Source organism: Habropoda laboriosa, unplaced genomic scaffold, assembly GCF_001263275.1.
Source record: "Habropoda laboriosa isolate 0110345459 unplaced genomic scaffold, ASM126327v1 scaffold176, whole genome shotgun sequence".
NCBI lineage: Eukaryota > Metazoa > Arthropoda > Insecta > Hymenoptera > Apidae > Habropoda > Habropoda laboriosa.
The window spans coordinates 919,178-940,506 of NW_017100321.1; the positions used below are offsets into that span (position 1 = coordinate 919,178).

The 21,329-nt window shown below is 41.5% G+C and overlaps 1 protein-coding gene across 1 annotated transcript in view; it reads left to right on the forward strand.

The window, feature by feature from the left end:
• The first annotated feature begins 1,224 nt into the window (after positions 1-1,224).
• LOC108574206 (lachesin-like) overlaps positions 1,225-21,329 on the forward strand; it is a 65,114-nt gene continuing 45,009 nt past the window's right edge. Inside the window, exons 1-4 of the mRNA XM_017936742.1 lie at positions 1,225-1,264; positions 2,295-2,464; positions 4,961-5,171; positions 5,663-5,790. Coding sequence (XP_017792231.1) covers positions 1,225-1,264; positions 2,295-2,464; positions 4,961-5,171; positions 5,663-5,790 — 549 coding nt within the window. The remainder of the gene's footprint in view (positions 1,265-2,294; positions 2,465-4,960; positions 5,172-5,662; positions 5,791-21,329) is intronic.

A 21,329-nucleotide genomic window follows, 5' to 3' on the forward strand; every position in this document is an offset into this window, starting at 1 on the left:
CCGCTCGACGTCCTGTGAAGTGTGCCAGTGTGTGTGTGTCTGTAATAGAACTAAAGGGATACGCTTGCGCCGGACGATGTCTACCCCATCTTCCCGTTGACTTCGGGTAAGGGAAAGCGGGGCGTGTGCAAGGACAGATGGCAGGGCGTCTCTCCCGGGCCGTGTCGCATGCACTGTCAGTTTCGCTCAGATACTCGGTAAGCGAGTTTCATCGCGGCTTTTCCACGACCGTCGTGCGCACCCCGTCGAACGTCAGAGCAACATCGGAAAGAACGTATACACGCACGTCTCTGCTCATCTACATTCTACAGTGACACGTACGATACTGTCTCAACGATAGAGAAAAATTAGCAGTTATTTAGAGAGAGAAAAAAAAAAGTTCTTTCTCGTTCCGTTGGTTAAATGTATCGATTAAAACGTGAGATCAGTCTCGCCGTTGTCGTTGTCGCCCGTCGCTACGTGGGAAGAATGAAAATCGTCGTGGTAGTTCGATTTGCATAATAGAATATATCTCGGAAGGAAACGAGAAACGGATAGTATCGTCGTCTGGACGAGTGTTCTTCCTTTGTGTTGGTTGGTTACAAAGAACACGGAGAAACAGGGAGGACTGGGAGACGTATAGAAGGCTCCTCCGGCTGTACCATTGGTCAATTAAGCAGTTCACGGATAAAGGCATGTTCTAGCGGGAAGCGGACCAGAGAGCAGTGGTGTCGCGGCGGTGGATGTGAGACAGAACGATGGTGGGGAAAAAGTATCGGGGACGATTTCTATGCATGCCAACGCGTAGATCCCGAATAGTGGAGACATAATGGCGACATCGAGTGAAAAAGCGACAGAAAATCGGATGCTATCGATTCGTGACATACTAGCTTCACAGGGATTTTGATTTATACGTGACTTCCAGAGATGCTGTATAGAACACACGTTCACGGATTATTACGCCATGCCTGGAGAAGATAAACCGAACGTCAGAACGGGATAATTCCGGGGAATAATTGATCAGTGAAAATCGTGTCGTGGAGAAGCGATCGCGAAGACGTGAGAAATTCTTTATCTGCTCGTAGTACATTTGGTACCCTCTGTCCCGTGTTCCCCCCTGTCATTCCTGTCCTGTCCTGTCCCAGTGGAAACCAAGAGAAACTGTGGTGAAAATTTTTTTTGGAAAAAGCGCGACGATTATATCGAGCGACATCGTGGATCGACTATGAGAGAGAGAAATAAAAAATGAAGGGTTTATTTTTTACCCTGAGTCTATTGTTTTCGGGTAAGTGGAAATTCATCAGCCACGTGTTTAACGGTTCAACTCTTTGAGTCTTTTTCGTCCCTCTCTCTCTCCCCCCTCTCTCTCTCTCTGTCTCTTTCTCACTTGCTATCGCGTTGATCGTCGAGCCTTGAACAACGAGGCTTTTCAAACAGTTTAACGGAATTTTTGACGAGAAAAAAATTGGGCGTTCGAAAAAATTGCTCGGTGACGAAACAATAGGCGGATGGTAGAAAAAAGGGGGCAATTTTTCGTGCTACCTTCAATCGTCGGTATTGAAACTTGCGGGCACAAAAGAACGCGTCGTATTTGCTAACACCGAATGGGCAGGTTATGATCGTTGCGTAAAATATAATAAGAGGAGAAAAGATATGTCGGAACGTTCGTTATAATAACGCGAAAAGGAGTGAACGGCGCGATAATGTTATATTTTTTACCGGAACGGTACGTAGACACATACGAAGTGCAAAAGTGACGGCCGGCGATAGCTCACTGCCACATATTATGAGATAAAGTAGTTTCTGAAACTGCAACGTTGAAACTTTACCACCTACTTTAATACTTTATGACGAAGTGTAGCAAGGTCTATGTCCGGGGCGGAGGATAAAGAGAGAGAGAGATATATCGCGGCCTTTTACCGCGTACCACTTCAGGACACGTTAAAATGATTTCTTGCCACTTCTGGACCGTACATCGTGTGCTATGCGAACCAACTCCTCACTTCTCTCTCTCTATCAGAGAAAGAGAGAGAGAAAGAGAGGCTCGCGGTAAACACGAAGAGTTAACGAAATTCCGATAACGAACGACGAAACGTGGCGAGCATTTTCTCTTTCCACTCGTTTCTGTTCGTGGTTCCGCCGTTAAAGCGGCTCCCGGTGCGGCGAAGCACGGGAAATAATCTTTCGGGTCAAAGAACAATCACCGCAATCTAGAGATTGAAACGAGTACACTGAAAGCAGCTTTGTGTATTTATTCGCGTCCCTGTACGAGTGTACGTGTTTGTTTGTTGTTTTTTTTCTTTTTCTTCTTAAAGTGCAAGGACTCGCCTGGAGCACGTCTGATCACGAGATGCACGAGAATCTGGCACTGAAGCCACTCAACCGAGGACCCTACTTCGATGTGTCTGCGTCCAAGAACGTTACAGCGTTGGTTGGGAAAACGGCAACGCTGAACTGTCGTGTCCGGAATCTGGGCGATCGTACGGTAGGTAACGACCCCGTATACCCGTGTTAAAGAAGCGAATCACGTGACCAGCTCGGATGGCGAACGAGATTATCGGCCGTCAACAACGATGGAAATTCAATAACTCCACCGAGATTCTTTCCGTAATTACTTTGGCCGAAAGACTAATACAGCAGCATCGGTAATTCCGTGCGCGTGTTCAATGCACCCAGCGTCGTTTTTAGAAGGGATAAAGCGGCAGGGAGAGAGAGAGAGAGAGAAAGGAAAGGAAAGAGATTAATACGGTGGAAAAAGAACGAACAGAAATCGGACAGCCAGGCGGGCATAATGCAACGGCGGGATACAATTTAAAGTTCGCCCATCAAGAGGTATCTGTGTAACGAGTCGAAGTTCTCCATTGCAATACCGATGGGCGAAACAGAGCTGAAGTTTTCCGTTTTTTATCTCTACTGCCGTTCGTTTTTCCGCTATTCCTCCGCGTTCCCTATTTACCAGAAAAATTTAAGTGAAACAGATACCTTTGCTTTTTTTTGTTTTTTTTTTTTTTTACAATACGCATAGCCCAGCAGTTTCTATTTCGCGCGCGCGGCAGTCTTCTGTTCCTCTCCCTTATCGTCTCTCGGCCTTTTCGTTCGTTTCCCCCACCCTCGACCCACTCTTATTCGCTCTTCGGTTTTTTTTTTCCCGAAGCATCGATAACGTTGCACGGTGTGCAGGTTGTTTTTAGAAAGAAGCTGTCTTTTCTCTCCCCTCCTCTCTTTTATCCTCTCGTTCGTATACCGGATCGAAAGTTTTCTTCGCTTGAGAGGAAGAATTATTACGTTATCCTGAAAAGCAGTGTCACCCGGAAAGATTCACGTGGCGTGTCAGTAAATATGCACGCTCAGCGGGGTTTCATCGAACTACTTATCGGGGGACCTGGTACATAATATATCAGACGCGACGGGCCTGTGCCCCCTTTTCAAATTCAAGTCTGCCCTCTACATACGTGTCTCTTCTTAAAGTTTCAAGCGAACGCTGTAATTCCCATTCAACCGGCGGGAGCCAAATCTTGATTCAGCTTTAATTGCAAGTAACACTTTAAGCTCTGCTTGAATTTTAAATGGCCTCCACAGGCCTGACGAGGCAGTAGGTGGCCTTAAGTAAGTGCGATTTAAAAGCGGACTATGCCCGCCGGTGGCTTTTCATTCGCGCGTGTACACGAGGGTTATTCGTCGTCGTTTCTCGCTCTACCTCCTTTCTCTTTCTCTCTCGCTGATATTCCTTTGTGCAGTGATATACCGACTATCGGTACATCCTAGATACCGATAATACAGTCTATTCAGAAATGTACGTGCGCGCTCGGGTGCGAGAAAACGCGATTTAACGAAGCGGAACAACAAATGGCATTAAACCATCAGCCCGCAATCAATGGCGGCCGCCGAAGGTGTGAAGTACGACCGTTTTACCGGAGTCTATGACTACAGAGTATACATCGAATGATGCATATTCAACGGTGACCGTATAACACACGCACGCGTCGATCGTTGATTCACGTGTGCACACCAACGCAGGCAAAAAGTTTGTCATCGAGAGGTGATAACGTTAATAATTATTTAGTCGACAACAATCGGTGCCCAACTGACGCAAATTGATGTTTGCCAACATATCAGGACGCGTTACACGAACATTAATTACAGTTATCTACCGTTAACGTTGTCGTCCTGCTAACGGCACACTTCTTGCAGCATTTCGTGCACACGCTGTGATAATACGCGTCATCGACACGGAATCTGCATCCGAGCGGTTTTTTACGCGTCAGATAATGCAGAGACACGAGGGAAGGATAGGTTATGCGGTTTTTAACGTACTCGACGAAATAACCACGGTACAATGAATTTGCATCCGTTGTCTGTTTCTCTTTCCACGGGGAAACGCTATTGTTCGAATTAACACACGGAAATAGAACCGTATTAGCTGGTTTTTGAAACATGTCGAGAGCTGTTCAGCGCGTGGAAAAGTAAACATATAACCGTTCCGTATTATCTCGCTTTGGTATACCTGGTGGAATATTAATTAAACAAGCTGATGCTGATCAGATATCAGAGACGGAATCAATTTCCCAACAGTTACACAAGGGAGCGCAGGTTCGATTTCAACTTCAAATAGTTTCGCACGCAAAATTGCACGTGAAACGTCTCTGGTTGTTTCATTATCCAGCCTGTACGATGCATTGGCGCCACTGACAGTCATGCTTGATTCCTTTTGAAAGCAGCTTTGGCGTGCGACTTAGCCTATTAGCGCTCAAAATGCTATTTTATATGCTTAACGTTTGACAGTATGGTAAACAAGCGAACTTACAACAACTAATTAAAGTAACACTGTAACATTACACTATTTACAAATACCACGAAAAGTTCAAATTGAAAATATCATCGATACAGGACACTAAGTGTTGATAGGTTAAGAGATTTACGCTTACTATATTTGTTCAATGCTGCATTTTTTTAAAGTATATATATGTACACACATGTGCAGGTTTCCTGGGTGAGGCACAGGGATATTCATCTTTTGACCGTTGGCATTGATACTTACACGTCCGACCAAAGATTCGTGGCGTCACATTTTCCGGCAACCGAGGACTGGACGCTTCAAGTGAAATACCCACAGCGCCGTGACTCTGGAACCTACGAATGTCAAGTGTCAACGACACCGCCGATCGGTCATTCGATGCACCTCTCGGTTGTCGGTTAGTTTGGAATCTTCTCTCTCTCTCTCCCCTCCTTTTTTTCTACACTTTGTGTTTGCGCTTCGCAATCTTCCCGTCGAATCGGCTGTCACTCTTGTTTCGTTGCGCCCGGGTTAATTTTATTTTCGTCCGAGAACCGTCCGTCTGTCAGGGTTCCCTCTAACCTGATCGTAAGCACACTGTCGCTTGTTCCTACGGACACACATTCTCGCGTACCGAGTGGTTTTCCAATTTCGAATTTACTTTGAATTTCAATTAAACGCGCTTTTTTACTCCCAGGCTCGTAGCCAATTCAAGCGTCACCCCTGTCAACGCGAATTCGAACGTAACGAAGAACAACATGGCGTACGTGTGTGTTTTACGTTTTCCTTACCGCCGCTGTACGTTTAGATTCCCGCGTCGCCTTTTATTTTCTTTCCTCCAACCACGAAAGAATTACTGCAGGACTCTGACTCACCAGAATGTTTTGCTTTCTTTTTTCCGTTGTACAGAACCTGTCACGTCGATCGTCGGGGAACCAGAAATGTTCATAAACAAGGGCAGCACCATGAATCTCACTTGCGTGGTACGTCACAGCCCCGAACCACCGACCGCCATTTATTGGACCCACGATGACGAGGTATTGCACTTCTGATATATGAGCTTGTACGTGTATTAACGTGTCCCGTGTGTGTATGCGTGGGCAAATTATTTTATGCCCTTTCGTGTAAATTATCACGGGAAAAGAAAGAGGCGAAAGTAGGACGGCCAGAATGTTATCGATCACCATTAGCGAGGGGACATGGGATGGTAACGTAACTCTAATTTCGACCCCGCGAACGGAACACCGTCTTTCCCATGTTTTTCCGTACGTGTGTATAGATCGTGTGTTCGTGTGATATCCGGTGGGTGACAACAAATAACACGCAGGAATCTCGTTTAAAAACCGTATGGATTAATGGTAACGACGTTTAACGGGCCATTTTAACAAATTCAATTCGACGTTGGGAAAAGTTTCGAAGTCGTGTCGAAAACGACCAAGCGATAACGATCTAACAGACACACTAGGGGGGAGGGGGAATTTTCCGCGTAGGTATGTACGTGAGTTACGAACATTGTTCGCAGCGACGCAGGGCCGTAGTTACAAATGGTCGTATCGAGTCATTGATTATATAATTTCTTCCCTAACTAGGTTAAAGGAATATTTGAGGAAACTCCGAGCAAGGTTACTTTTCCGTCTCTTTCCTTCTTTTTTTTCCCTCACTTCTCTCAGCTCACCTTCTTTCTCTCGCTCTCTCTACCGTCGAGTTCGTTTTTCGATTTTTAATTCTCCGCCCGAGCTCACTAACGAGTATCCTTTATACGCGTATTACCGGCGAAGCGAGCAAATTCCGCGAATAGAATCGAAATTATTCAAATTGTAGTTTATGAAATGAATTATTCAATTATTTCCCGAAGAAGCGGTCGCCGTACAGCCGGCATACGGAACGAGGAACCGCGGCTCGTTCGTGTCTTTACAAATTTACGCCCCTTGCTGAATTTTGATTGCGTTCGAATTTCTGAAAACTCTCTCTCTCTCTCTCTTTCTCTCTCTGTGTCCTCTCTATCCACGATTCCTTCTCCCTCGATCGTACGAAACTTTTTACCTTTTATTTCCGTTGTATCTATACGGAATCAGGTAGTATTCAATTACCGGGTACCCGGATTCATTCTCCCTCTTACCAGAGCATTTTGTATCATTGATATTCACTTAGCGGCGTCGTTTTATTATTCATTTCATTACCAAATCTTCCCCTTAACCAACTTCTAACGCCCGTTGCCTATAACAACCCCCCAGTAGTATCACAGGCCAGGGTTCTCTTCACCTCGAGGCAATGAATAAAACTATCCACCTATACACACACACTTCCCTGCCTAATATCTGCTGCTATCAATTCCTTCCCCCTCCCCATCCTCGTGCAGTTACTTTTTCTCGTTTTTCTACTCTTCCATGAATTCTTTGGACACGGACTCCCTTTGTTTCTCACCTTCTCTACATTCTTTTCTACAATTCCACCTGATTTTTTTACTTCTTTTTATTTCCTTCTCTTCCTCTATCTCTTGAACTTCCTCCAAACCAGGCTGCTGTTTCCCCCCTGCTCCTTTATCACTCTATCCTTCTCCCGTTCGTTCTACTTCATTCTATCCTCTTCTCTCTCTCTCTCTCTCTCTCTCTCTCTCCCCCAGACGCATTGTCTTTTCCGTCCATCCTTCTTAAGAGTGTCAGTTCTCTCTGGCAGCTGGCTCTTTGTGTACCACCGCGTCTGTCTTTACAATTCGCAGCCTTCCACTGTCTTTCACGCATTTTTACTCCCCCCCCTCCTCTCTCTCTCTCTCACCGGTGGCCATTATCTCTGTCACCTTCCCTGCAACACGCCCACTTTCGCGCTCTATCTTTCAGCCTTCATGGCGCGCACAATTTTCCATCGTCTCCTACACCCTGTGTGTCCCTTTCCCTCTCTCCCCCCGTCCCTTCCCGTTTTCATCTTTTCTATCCTACCGTCTCCATCCCCCCACACCCGTCCCCCGTTTCATCGCTTTTTCTACCCTATCGACTTTACACTGTCTCTCTGTCCTGTCTTTGTCGCTCTATCAACCCGTGCCTCGTTCCACGCAACCACTCCTCTCCCATTCCCCCCTTCTCGCAGTCGTTATTTATCTCGCCTATTCCCCTTCAAACAGGCTGCTTCTGGTGTATATCTGGCTGTCTTTCTCGCACCCGTATCCCCCCTTCGTTCAACGGCAGACAGTGTGTCAACACCTGCAACGCACACCCTCTGGGTCTTGGCGTTGTTGCCTTTCTTCTCTCTCGTTTTTTTTTCTCTCCCTCCTTCCCTCTCTCAGTTGTTTCGTTTTTTTTCTCTCCCAACCCTTCCTTCAGTACCTGCACCTTTATTTTCCCCCCTTTCCCGCACAGTGCATCCTACCCACGCATACACACACACACGTCCTCGTCCCTACCGCGTTCCGTGTCTATTTTTTCACCCGTTTTCCGCTCCTTGCCCCCTTTCCCGCACAGTGCATCCTACCCACGCATACACACACACGTCCTCGTCCCTACCGCGTTCCGTGTCTATTTTTTCACCCGTTTTCCGCTCCTTTAAATTATTCCCCTCTCTCCGTCGTTCTCTTGCACCGAATTGCTAGAATGTTGAAGCCTTGATGTATACTACAATCCCCCGGTTCGTTCACGGTATTTACACGTAGGAATTTTCCGAGTGGAATTATTTGTTTTGGAATTTGTTAGTCGTCGCGGTGAATCATACCGCGAGAGTAATTTTCAAATTTTCTTACCTAAGAGTGCATATATCGCGTATACAGATTAACAACGATCTATCGTGAGAATTAACACGTTACACGCAATGCGACGCTTAGTAGTGAACGTGTTAAGAGAGTTTATTTCTCCGAGTTGGTAAGTTCCAAAGATCTCTCAACGGATATTTTCATCGCCGTTGAAAATCGATCGCAAGAAACCATACCGTTCTTCCTCGAAGCAACTTCTCTAATTACACACCCCAGCCGTCCAGAGATACAAACCCGCGTCTCGTGTTTCACAACATCGCCCCCCCCCCCCCTCTCCTCTTCTGCCCCACCGTGCACATCTAGCCACTCGTTCCTGTTCAACGGTTAGGCGACGGGACCGGGCTTCTTTTTACATTATTTCTCTCCGTCGCGTCGCTCGATATCGTTCCTACTCTATTCAATAAGGCAATGAATCAATTAGCCAATAAAAAACTTTTCCACTCCCACCTCCACCTACCTCATCTCTTCTTACTTTTTTCTTTTTTTCGAGCCTCTCGTTCTATCCGAGTTCCTAGCGTTCTTTTTTACCCGTCGCAACTTCGTCCAGTTTTACTCCTTGCCCGTCCCCAACTCGTCCTTTTGTTATTTCTACCCCGGTCCAGGCCAGCCCTTAAGGCGGGTTTGCACCAGTAGTTTCTCTTTCACGATCCTCTCGACGCGTACCGCGACGGAGGGGCGACCGTGCAGAATGATCGAATCGTTTTTTTCTTTCTCTTCTTCTTCTTCCCACTTACTCTTTTTTCCCTCGTCTCCTTTTCTCTTTGTCCACGAGACTTATGAATCAATTTCTTAATCACTCGATTACACCGGCGTATCTGGCCGTCTTTCCGGTACAGACTCCTTTTTTCTAGCAGAGCCTATTACGACTTCTTCTCCTACTTCTTCTTCTTATTCTTCTTCTTCGTCTTCTTCGTCGTCGTCGTCGTCTGAAACTGCTTCGTTAAACTTCCACGCGGAGAACTGGTCGTTTGGTCCGATGTTTCTCTTATTTCCAAGCTCGCGACGTCCCTTTGTTAGTTAAACATAAGTTTGTACCCCACCGCCATCTACCAGTTTGTTCGTTGAAGCCTCTTTTTCTTCTTTTTTTTTTTCTGCCCGTCAGGTTTTACGCGTATTTCTTAGGCAAAAGAGAGATTTAAAGTTGCGCAGTTTTCATTCCATGCTTGTAATTTTTCTTTACCATTTTTTTTTTCTTTTTTTCTCTTTACCTTTTTGCGTTTTGTTTCTTTACGTTGATACAATTGTAACGGACTTTGTTTAATTGGGAGAGGATTACGGAGGGAATCGGGAATTTTTGCACGAGGACGTAGCGAGATTCGTTTTACAAAGGGATGATGCACGAAATACGCTTTAATGAAGCAAGAATGGCTGTAATAACGGTGAATAACGACGCGGCGTTTTTCTAGCGAAACCGGTGGCGTTTGGTTGCACCGCGATACGCCACTCTTTCGCGGAATTTCCGTCGGATATTGAACGTTCTGGATAAAAAAAATAAAGTTGTACGTGTATTTTTAACGAGCGTTTAACTAAGACCGTTCATCGAACACGCTGTTCGAGTTTCGCGTTTGATATCAGAAGCTTTGCCCCGCTTTAGTTAGATCGAATTTTTGCAAATCAAGACACTTTCCCCTGGAATTTAATAAGTTTTATAGAAATATTTTAACGAGCAGGAAGTGTGTAATTGTGCTTTCTAATTAAATGTTTCGTGTCTTGCTTGACTAATATTAATTTTAGAATCAGTTGGAAATGTTTGTAGACAATGAAATCTCTTTAATATCGCAGGATTTAATTAAACAGTTTAATCAAAGAGAAAACATCGTACAGTGTTTTTGCTAGTAATTAATAATTCCTTGGGTACAAATATTTTCGGTACTTTGTCAATTTCTGTAATTTTATTTTGTTTACACTGGCTTTTTATACTGAGATAGAAACATCCTTTGGACAATAAGGAATTAAATACAGAATATCTATGATAAATTCGTACAAATTTCTATATTTTTGGTTTAAACCACCTCCATAATCACTTCACTTATTACCCTTTGCCTCCAATTACTCCTGTTAAACCAATTATTTCAATCCACCACTTTTCACCCAAAATCTCGTTGAACCCGAAACTTGCCCCCGATACGTTTGATTTAAATCACCCACGTAATCTGTTCATTTTATTATCATATATTTCTACCTGCTCTCCTGTTAAACCACCATAATTTCTCAATATAAACTTTACACCACAATATCTGCCTATTAAAAACATTTTACCAAATTCATTAATCCATTCAATGTTTTCTTTATACTCGAAAATAATCAGCTTTCGTATGATTTAAATACATTATGTTTATTATTGTGTTAATTATAATCGTTCGTATTATTTCATTAAATACAGTATCGTAATTGCTATATCTTCGATTTAAGCCACCGCTACAGACGCTTTACTGAACCAATTACTAATTCATCAATACCAACGTTCCACCTAAAATCCCCACAGTCAGTCCTAAACTTGTTCCCTGAAACCGCACAACACACGCGTTTATCCGTCTTTCGTCTGCTAATCATCGCCGAAGTGGTAACTCGAGCCGAACCGACCAGTAGAAACGAATCAAGCTCACGGACGAAATTGTTGAAGCAATTCCATTAAATTCCCTGGTGTTATTGGCGTTTATAAACATCCGTGGAATGCATGGAGCGCGTGGTACGAACACGGGTAGGCCTCCCGAGAATGTGATCAATGTGCCGCGATCAAAAGTGGCCCTCGCGCATACGTGTCCACGCCCAACGTTCAAAATTTCACTCTTCAGCTCCTCCTCCTCCTCCTACTGCTGACTTCTCCATCTCCGGCCAGGCCCATTCTAAAGAGATTAACACGTTCGATCCTGCCGTCGGAGGTCATCGTGATCATTTTCAGTACCTATAAAGCGGTACAACCCAGATAAGATACGCCGCGGCGTCACTAGTTTGGTAGCTAGGTTAAGCGGGATACTGGTCTGCCTTCAAGCCATTGCGGAGAGAACTACGTTACTCGCCATAAGTTCCGAGATCACTTGTCAGTTTATCTCGATATCGAATCGAATTTAGTCTGATCATTCTCTTATGGATTTTTAACTAACATTGCACAAGCATCGATTTTCACTACTTTTCGATATATCTTGTTAAACGAGAAAGTTCACAATATCGTTAGTCTCTTGTGAGAACTCTTATGTAGTATGCAGTACATATGATCGGTAGTGCTCGTTTCGATCGCGATATTGACCCCGCTAGATGGAGCCGCGAGTCGTAATATGGCCGCTGGAATATCGATGCAGCTTCGTCGCGTGGTCCACGATCGAGAAGGGAAAACATGCCTTTTGATATACGGTGACTTTTTACGGTGGGAAAAAGGAGAAGATCGTGAACGAGAGAAGTTGTGGGGGTTGATTGAGTTTGAGTGTGGATGGTGAAGTGAGGAGAATGGCGGTTGGAATGTTGAGTAATGGACAGGCGCTGGAGATGGGGTAGACCGGCCGAGGGTGGAATAGTTGAGTATTTTAGAGTTATGGGTGCTATCGGTGGATCGCGGTAATAGCTTGAAAGAGTTAACGTGGTAATGGTTGGTATGGGGCTTGTTCATGTTGGAAATTATTGTGAAATTGTATATTCTCGGTTTATTCTATTCAATATTATAACGACATGGTTAGATTAATCTAGCCGTGATTAAACATTAAATTGTTATAACAGTGACAATGGAACATTAGGGAAATTTTGCTTGCAACTGGGTCAACGTGGGTCATTTTGTTATAATGTAACTCCCTCTAGGATATTTTCTACTGAATCATTACTGAACGTCATCCTATGAAATTTTTCTCATTAAACTACGATGCACCATGAAGTTACATTTTTGTAAGTGGGTCAGCTTGGACCATACTGTTGGTGTATTAAACAGCGAGTATCCAAGTTAGGATATTAACTATTGGTTTACGTATCGGATATCAGTTTTTCGTAAAACGAACCATGCATAGGTTATGTTGAGTTTCAATATTGAACTATTAATCGTTATAAAAATTCTCCGAAATTGTATAAATTAGAGATAGTAATAATAACAATTATTATAAACGAAATAGTTCCATTAGTCTATAAAGAGTGTACAATATTTGTACAAACAATGCGCGGCGCGGTATCAAAGTTATATCGCACGGTATGTTCATGAAAGTTCCTCATAAGCATTTTCAAGGAACGAGGTAGTACATCCTACGCAGAAATCTAACAAATTGCTAAATGAACGTGCAAACGTTGCAGGCATAAAAATTAATTTCTCCCATGGGAAGAAAAATTAATTTTCTCTAAAATTTTGCGGGCAGCGAACAGTGTTGTGAATCAGTTTAAAGGTGAAAAGCAGTGCTAATTAACGGTGTATCTGTTTAATCGTGAATTACGAAATTCATCGTAATCCCATAAATCATCCGGGAATCGTGACGCATTATCGTGGAAGAAGATTTGCAGGAATCACCGCATCACCGTTACAAAATACCACAACTCTCTAATGGTCTGCAATAGTAAATTGCCGCAGAGAGAGACAGGAGGAAGCACCGTGAGTCTTGATACCCGTAGACTACAGTATCGCGTGTATCGCAAATGGGAGTACACGGAGTATTGACAGAGGGACGATATAGATCGTCGCTGTTTAACAATGGACGTCTACTGACCATTGGTCTGAACCATCAGCGAGTTATACTACTTTACAGTAGTACGACGATCGGACAACGATCTCTATTAAGTCAACTGTACGAAATGGCGTCCGTACCAAGGTACTGTGTTGTACTTTTTCATTTGTTTATTCTACCCGTGTGTACCTAAATCACGTTGATTCGAATTTTATGAAATTTTTGAAAAAATTAGACGGAAAAGTTTCGTCACTTTTCACGATTTAGGAACTTTTATGAATACACCGTTGGTGCGACATAACCTTCGTATATTCAACCGCGAACATGCTGCTTGGATAAAAATTGCATCCTTGTGCGTTAACGGAATTTTTAATAATAGTAACAGTAAACTCTCGTGGAATTAATGAAAATGATGAAAAAGGTGAAAATAATTTTACAATTTTTATCTCTCTGTAATTCCAATTTTAAGAGATTATTAATATTTCTCTGTCTATATGTACTCTCCTTTAACTTCAACTTTCAAAGGATAGAATATTCTCGTTTTCTCGTCTATCCCACTTTTACGTTTCTTTTCTTTCTACTTTGCACAATTCTCACAGAAAGCAGCGAAATTTCACAAAAGATTCCGACGAATGTCAAAGAAGGGGTACGATGTTTCTTTTTTTTTCTGTTCCATGTTATCTTCTCCACACTTTCCATCAATTTTGCTAATCTCTCGAACCCGGAATTCCGTAGAATTAACTGATAACATCGAAACACGATTAAAAAAAAAAATCCGTCCTTATCCCTACACCTTCGTCATCAGCGGTGAAAACTGAAATTCCGGCGTATTAACCGAAAAAAACGTTCGCAGAGCGGACATATACTATCGCTCTGGGGGTAAAGCGATCACAAAAGTCCATCAGAATGTTACCGGTTACCGGTAATACCGTGAACGACATAACATGTATTATTACCATCCACCTTTGTACACGATGACTTCACTAGAAATTTCACACGCATAACAGGGTGTGTTTCCGCTAACTCGAACACCTGAAGCATTCCCCGTTTCTATCGTACGACGGGAAAATTTTCGAACACGAGACAAATGAATAATAGTTTCGCACTTTCGATAAGTCCCCGGAGCGATAGCGCGGTATATAGGGTGTCCCATTTGTAATAAACGTCTGAATTATCTTCCCCGCTGTCGAAAGCGGTAAACAATGACCAAGTGGAGTTTACATGGTGGGAGGTCGTGCATCTGGTAATATGTATATACTCTCTGCGTCGAAAGTATTAATCTTTCTCCACTCTGTATCTCTCCATTCTTCTCACTCATGCACACACCCAGCTCTCTTTCTCCTTCTCTCTTTCATTTTCTCCCTCATACACGCTCTTTCACCCTCCTGCATCTTCTTTCGCACACTCACTTTTTCTGTTTCCTCTCTTTCTCTCTCTACCTATCTCTCCTTTGTCCCATTTTCTCTATCTTTCTCTCTCTCTCATCTCGCTCTCGCTCCCAGTCTGTCTCTTTCTCGGGCAGTGGTTAAAGCAAACGTTAATCGGAGGAAAATTCGATTAATATTTGAGAGGGAAAACCTGACCGGGCACGGGAATAAAAATTTTGCTCCTCGGGGGCCCCGCGAGAGTCGCGTTTTAATTTGCGCTTCTGTTTACCCGGCCGGAGTAGCGAAAAAGGCAGTGCATGCGCATATTTGCTCGGTCTCACGCTCCTCGTCGTCGTCGAATCGTTCCTTCGCGCTGTTGATAATTAAAAAACACCCTAGCCTCGCCGGCCGCGGACTGTATTAAAACGCGCGTGCATATACCGGGTGGAAGTTTCGTAAGCAAACGTTGCGTTGCAAACTATGGTTACAAGGCTTTTCATGATTCTAAACAAAATTAGTCTTGATGCTTAACCCTTTGCGATCGGTGCCGCCATAGTGGCGGCATTTCAATTTTGTTCTAGAAATCGGTGTCGCCGTTATGGCGGCATGATCTTTGTTTTGTCAAGTATCATACTTTGGAAAATTACAAAAATTAAAACGTTTTATTTTTATGCACTATAACTAGTATGTATTAAAAAAAATATATCAGTTTCAAAATATTCTGTTTTTCAATATCCTTATATATATAATAAATCAACTATGCAAAAATAACTTTAAAAATCTAAATTTGCTCCGACTAGCTGGTAGTCCAACCAGAGAAATGTGCCGATCGCAACCTCTCCCTTTGTCTCTCCCTGTCTCTCCCTCTGTCTCTCCCTGTCTCTCCCTTTGTCTCTCCCTGTCTCTCTCTCCATACTTCTCTCTCTCTCTCTCTCTCTCTCTCTCTCTCTCTCTTTCTCTCTCTGTTTCATGTTCGCCGTGCCAGATTTGGAAATATCTGCTTCTCTTCTATTTTTTTTTTCTCTCCCGCGAGAAAACACGGCGTACAGGGAATTCGAACGTGAAACATCTTTCGTTTTTTTTTTCCAGCGAAGAGCACACAGTCTCTGGCTTGTTTTTAAATGCAAACCAGCTTATTAGCGGGCGTCAAAGAACGCTGTTTGCGGAAGCGGACAGGAAATGAAGTTGCGTGACGGCCGAGTCTGCCGCAATTATTCACGCCTTCGAATTCTGTTGGCGAGAACGACATGATCGCGTGATTCTTCGACAAATTACTGGGATTTCCACGGTTTTCACCCTTTAATCCCCTTAACTCTGCTTCAACGAGCACCAGTCCTCTCTCACACGCACACACACGCGCACACTTTTGTCCTTTTCAATTTCCAATTCACCCCTGTATACAAACTTGAGGTAACGCTAAATTCGGTGCATTCTTTTTTCTTTTTCTTCTCTAGATAAATGTCGAGGAAAAATTGCTCGTGCTTCAAAGGGTGAACTCGTTGACAACCGTGTGTTGGTCAGTTTTAAAAGGTGGAACGTTAATTTTTAATTACACTTTTAATTAACACTTTTAACTGACATTAATTTCTTGCCACATTAACGAGGCGCCTGTACATCGTATAGTGAAAATAATATTTGCATTTCTTTTTTAGCGACTTCGTTAAAATTGAAATTGCGAAAATTGCTTATTTCAAGGTCAAAAGAAATAAACAATTTTTTCAAGTGAAAATATCGAAAGAAAAATATGTACGAAGAAACTTGCGGTTTATTAATTACTATATATACTTACAGTACACATGAACAAAAAATCCCTTATGTATACATAAAACAACGTGCAACGAAAAATTCCGAAAAACGAACAATTCTCTGAAAAATATCCATCTGCCTAAATTCTCCATTATGAACGATCAACATTCTCGTTAATTTCTCTCGCAAAACGTTCATCTGTTCTCGTTTAATGAGAATACAAAATACGGTCGAATTGAAGTTTTAATTTTTGTCAATTTTCACAATTCAGTAATTGTTTCATTTTTCCATCAAAACGTTTGTTCATTTCCGCATAAAGTGACGTGTGTAAAACACAGCGTGCCAAAAATACCAACTACGAGTAATTTGGAAATTGGTCGTATTGTGTAACAAACAGAAACTTTCGGCATTTTCCCGCGAATAGCAGTGGAACATCGATTCGCGAATTCCCCAAGTCAATATTATTTCTCTGAGACGGAAAAAAGAAAAATTACACGAATATTTCGTCAACATATCTCCTTTAAATCGTGAAAATTAATACTGCAGATAGAACGGTTCCACACGCGACTCGTACCTCGTTAGCGCCGCCATTAAAGCGCCTACCATACGTAACAGCTAGGAACATCCTTAATAGAAGGTAACTATTTAAAACAGGCACGAAGGCGTGGAAGTTTTCGTCAAGGGACATTTTCCGCGTGTACACGACGGCAAGCTTTAGCTTTACCTCTAGCTCTAGCTCTCTGCTGCGGTTCGCCAGAGTTCTTCTAGACTGTATAATTGTACGATTTACCTACCGGGAAATTCGTGTAAACGTTTGGGTCGCAGTTATAAACAATTTCGTTCTTAACGAGAGAATTTAGCGTGTAATTAGCGTGACAAGCTCTGGCCGATGATTTTTGGTTCGCGTAGGAACGTTGGTACCGTGGGTGGAAAATTTCCCGAGAAATATTACGTTTCGAAGTTTAGCATTTTACCAACAGACGGTTAGTAATTACGAAAGGTGTTGGGTGTTTAGTTAGGCGAGGTAGTCGAACAGAAGGTAGTCAACACGAGGGATTAAACACAGCGCAATATATTTAACATGTAAGCGGGATGCTACAACCGTACACGAGCGCGCAAGGAACAGCCCAAGCCACGCGTGCTCTCGGGAAAAAACAGTCGACGCTCAGGGGGGTCTCCGCACGCGGGCACTTCGAATACTTTAACAAAAGGAAACGACGGTTTGTCGAATTTCCTCGAGAAAATTCTGGGTCACGCGTGGTTGCAAAAATTACATCTTTTTTTTTTTTTTGGACACCCTGTAGTGTACCATCGCGTCGTTTCAGAAGCTTAGTTTCGGTAGAAAAATAATAGTATTTAGATTCATTGTTGATTTATGGTGTATTGATGGTTGTTTGGACGGGCCAAAAAATTTGCCATTTTTCAGGCAACTTTTTCTCAGTAGAATTACCGACCGGGTTTGAACGACCCATTAGCACCTTTGGAAAAATCATGAATGTTCGATATTGGTAATTATTATCGTTTGTAATTTCTCGAACTTGTTTTACAAATGCATGCTTCTATTTTTTATCGGTGTGAATCTAATTTTCTAGTCATAGTTTACTTATATAAAAATTTTTTTTTGGAAAGTCGCTAATGGGTCGTTTTGTCTCGGTTGGTAAGTAGTTCTAGTGTTAATTTTCTTTTCGATAAAATTCTTATCTTTTTTCGGTTGAGACACTTTTTTGCGTTGAAAAACTGATCTAACGTTAGGTTTTCGAGTTATTTGTAATCTTTGAAGTTTCTGCAGTTTAGAAAGTTTTTCGGTGAACGAATCAGATGGTAATTTGGTAGATTGATAATTGTATAAAATACTATCGATTTACTGTAATAATTTCAAAACTAGAAATAACGGTTGTTAGATAAATATAATATAATTACAGATAAATAAAATACAGTAACTTTAATAGCAGCGATAGTAAAATAGGGACTTTAATTTTACACTGGAATGGCTGCAGCAGCTCTTATAGCCGAGCCGCCACTGCATTATGCGCCATTTTGGTCCACTATCTTCCGCCATCTTTGCAGCAGTTTCACGATTCTATCCTCCCAAAACTTGGCATCTTTTCGGGCGATGAACCACTCCAGATGGTTCGAAAAAACGCTACTAACTTCTGTTCCAACCCAAATACCTCCACAAATTGCAAATTAAACCAAAGGAAAATAAATTAAAAAAAAAAAAAGAATACAATTTTTACGAACATCGAACTAAAATAGGAAGCGGTATTAATCATCTGACGTCCTGTTTAACGCTAAATTTTTTTACTTAAACGTCTAAATATTGGAGAGTGTTTCTATTAATCACGAATTTTTCGTAGTTCACATTCACTCGTCGTTTCAACGAATTTTACTCGACGAACAGCAACAGAAAATTTCCATCTTTTCTCTGTTGCATTATGCAACCGAAGCTCTGTACAATGCTCGACATGGTTTGTTCGAGATAAGCGTCAAGCAGAAGTCTTTTCGTGCTGCAGGAGCTTTTATTATTTCGATTCAAAGTAAGTCCGTTACTTTCGCGCAAGAAAATTCCTCCACTCGGGTTTTTAAGAAAATAATACATAATTTCACACGCGCGGCAATATCTTCCGCGAGTTTCCTCTTCGATCGTTTACGGTGGTCGGTGGTTAAAAAAAAAAAAAAAATGGGCAAAGAAAGGAAAAAAATTGAATTTTTCGCGTTTATTTTTTTCGCTCGACAGATTTAGGTTGCAATCACGTGGAACCATTTTGAAAAAATACCCTTTTTGTTTTTTATAAAACGTGGTTAACGAAAAAATGTGCAAAAATTGAATTTTTCGTTTGGATGAATTTTCACGTTTCAATAACGTGAAAGTGCCTTTAAAGAATATCTTTTTTTTTTTGTTTTAATATCGAAAAAGGTACAACCGAGAAGGATCGAAAGATTTCCAAGCGAAAAATTACGCGACTCAGGCCACTTCCATATTAGGCGTTGCAACCTGAAATATCAGAATTTTAATGATTCGCACAAATTGACCACTTATAAGTTCATGGTTAGAGGAGTGTTAAAAAGTTCGGAGTTTTTTCTGGGTGTCAGCTTGATCTTTAATCTTGACAATTTTTACGCGTCCTAAATCTTCCTTCTCCGCTAATTTTTTTTCACCAGCGATTAATAACGAAAAATATCTTCTCATCTTTCGAGTATTTTGTGTATTAATATGCAACTTCATTATATGTACCAATAATTCTTTCGTATTCGTTATATTTATAACAGTTCTTTCATATTTATTATATTCATAAATATATACTTTACTGTATTTACAATAATTTTACTTCGTAACCTTACATTTGTAACAATTTTAATTTAATTTTACATCAATATTCCTAACGACGAACCAGTGAAAATTTTACACGAATTTAGTTTGAATTTTAGATAACTCTAGTTTACAGAGAAGTTCGGTAAAATTAAGGATTGAATATTTGCTAAAATTCCTGTTAACTTACCGACGGAGGATTGGGAAGATTTCGTATTAGACGCCAATCAAGACGAACGTGACATTTCGATCTGACATCTCCTATTACACGATCTAATAATTACCGGCACGTTTATTCACGCTGGTGCTGCGAATAAATCAGTATCAAGAGGTGATGAATTATTGCCAGATATTAATTTAAGTCGTTGATTAGCGTAGGTATGAAAGTCTGATGGAACTCCTGTGATTAATAATAATAATAATGATTGAAGAAAGCTGTGCAACGAGAAATTTTATTTGTTTAATAGTAATAATTTTCATCGAAAGAAGCTGTTCAACCGAAAATTTTATTTATTTCATTTAATAATAATAATTTTCACTGGAAAAAGCTGTTCAACCGAAAATTTTTCATTTATTTCATTTAATAATAGATAATAATTTTCACTGAAAAAAGCTGTTCAACCGAAAATTACATTTATTTCGTTTAATAATAACAATAATAAAAACGGCCGAAGAAGTCTAGACATTTTATTCGTTTCGTTTAACGATAGTAACGATTGAAGAAAGCTAGACGCAATCGAGAATTTCGTTCGTTCTCGTTTACTGTCGATTAACAGCGTTAAACGAATATTTATCGTGAATATTCGTGTGTAAACAGTGACGATGTTCTAATCAATTTATGTAAATTACTCAAACACGAACCGTAATTATGCTTTTGTTTAATGATGGCCAACCGTTTGTTGGCAGACATTATAAAGTAGGGGTGATGGGCAGCTCGCGGTAGATTCAATTTATAATTGTTAACAAATAATCATTAATATAAGTTGCATTTACTAGTCAAAAGGACAAACGATTCAGTTGATTGTACGTCGACCGCACGATTGAATATTGAAATTTGTTGTTGGCTGTATTGGACGTTTAATCGATTCATGTAAGGGGTTTCTTCTTTCTCGAGTTAGTGAGGTTAGGTTGTTGTTCGTTTACAAGAAAATACGGGACAATTTTGTACGTTTGATCAGCTTTACAATATAGTCGGTGGTCTGTTTATAGTGTTTACACTGTTTATAACTTTCACACATTGCAACATTTTCATTCGAGAATTTTTTCGTATCTCTTCAATTGTAAACCTGGCTCAACCTAACCTCAAATTCGAAACTGCCAAGATTTCACCTTTTCACACATTGCATCATTTCCCCACATTTCCTCTGTTGTAAACTCGGCTCAACCTAACCTCAAATTCGAAACATTCAAGATTTCACGCTTTTTTTACACATTACAACTTCTTCATTCGAGAATTTGTCCACGTTTCTTCAATTGTAAACTTGGCTCAACCTAACCTCAAATTCGAAACTGTCAGGATTTCACACATTGCAACATTTTCCAACATTTCCTCTGTTGTAAACTCGGCTCAACCTAACCTCGAATTCGAAACATTCAAGATTTCACGATTGCACACGTCGCAACATTTTCTCCCGCGAATCTCTCCATATTTCTTCAATTTTTAACTGCGAACCCCACACCCCGAGAAGATGCACTTTTGATGAAACGCTTGTTGTACACATTCAACAACCTTCGCCCCTAAAAATCATCTCACTTGATGTAAAAAGAAAAACCCCATGCA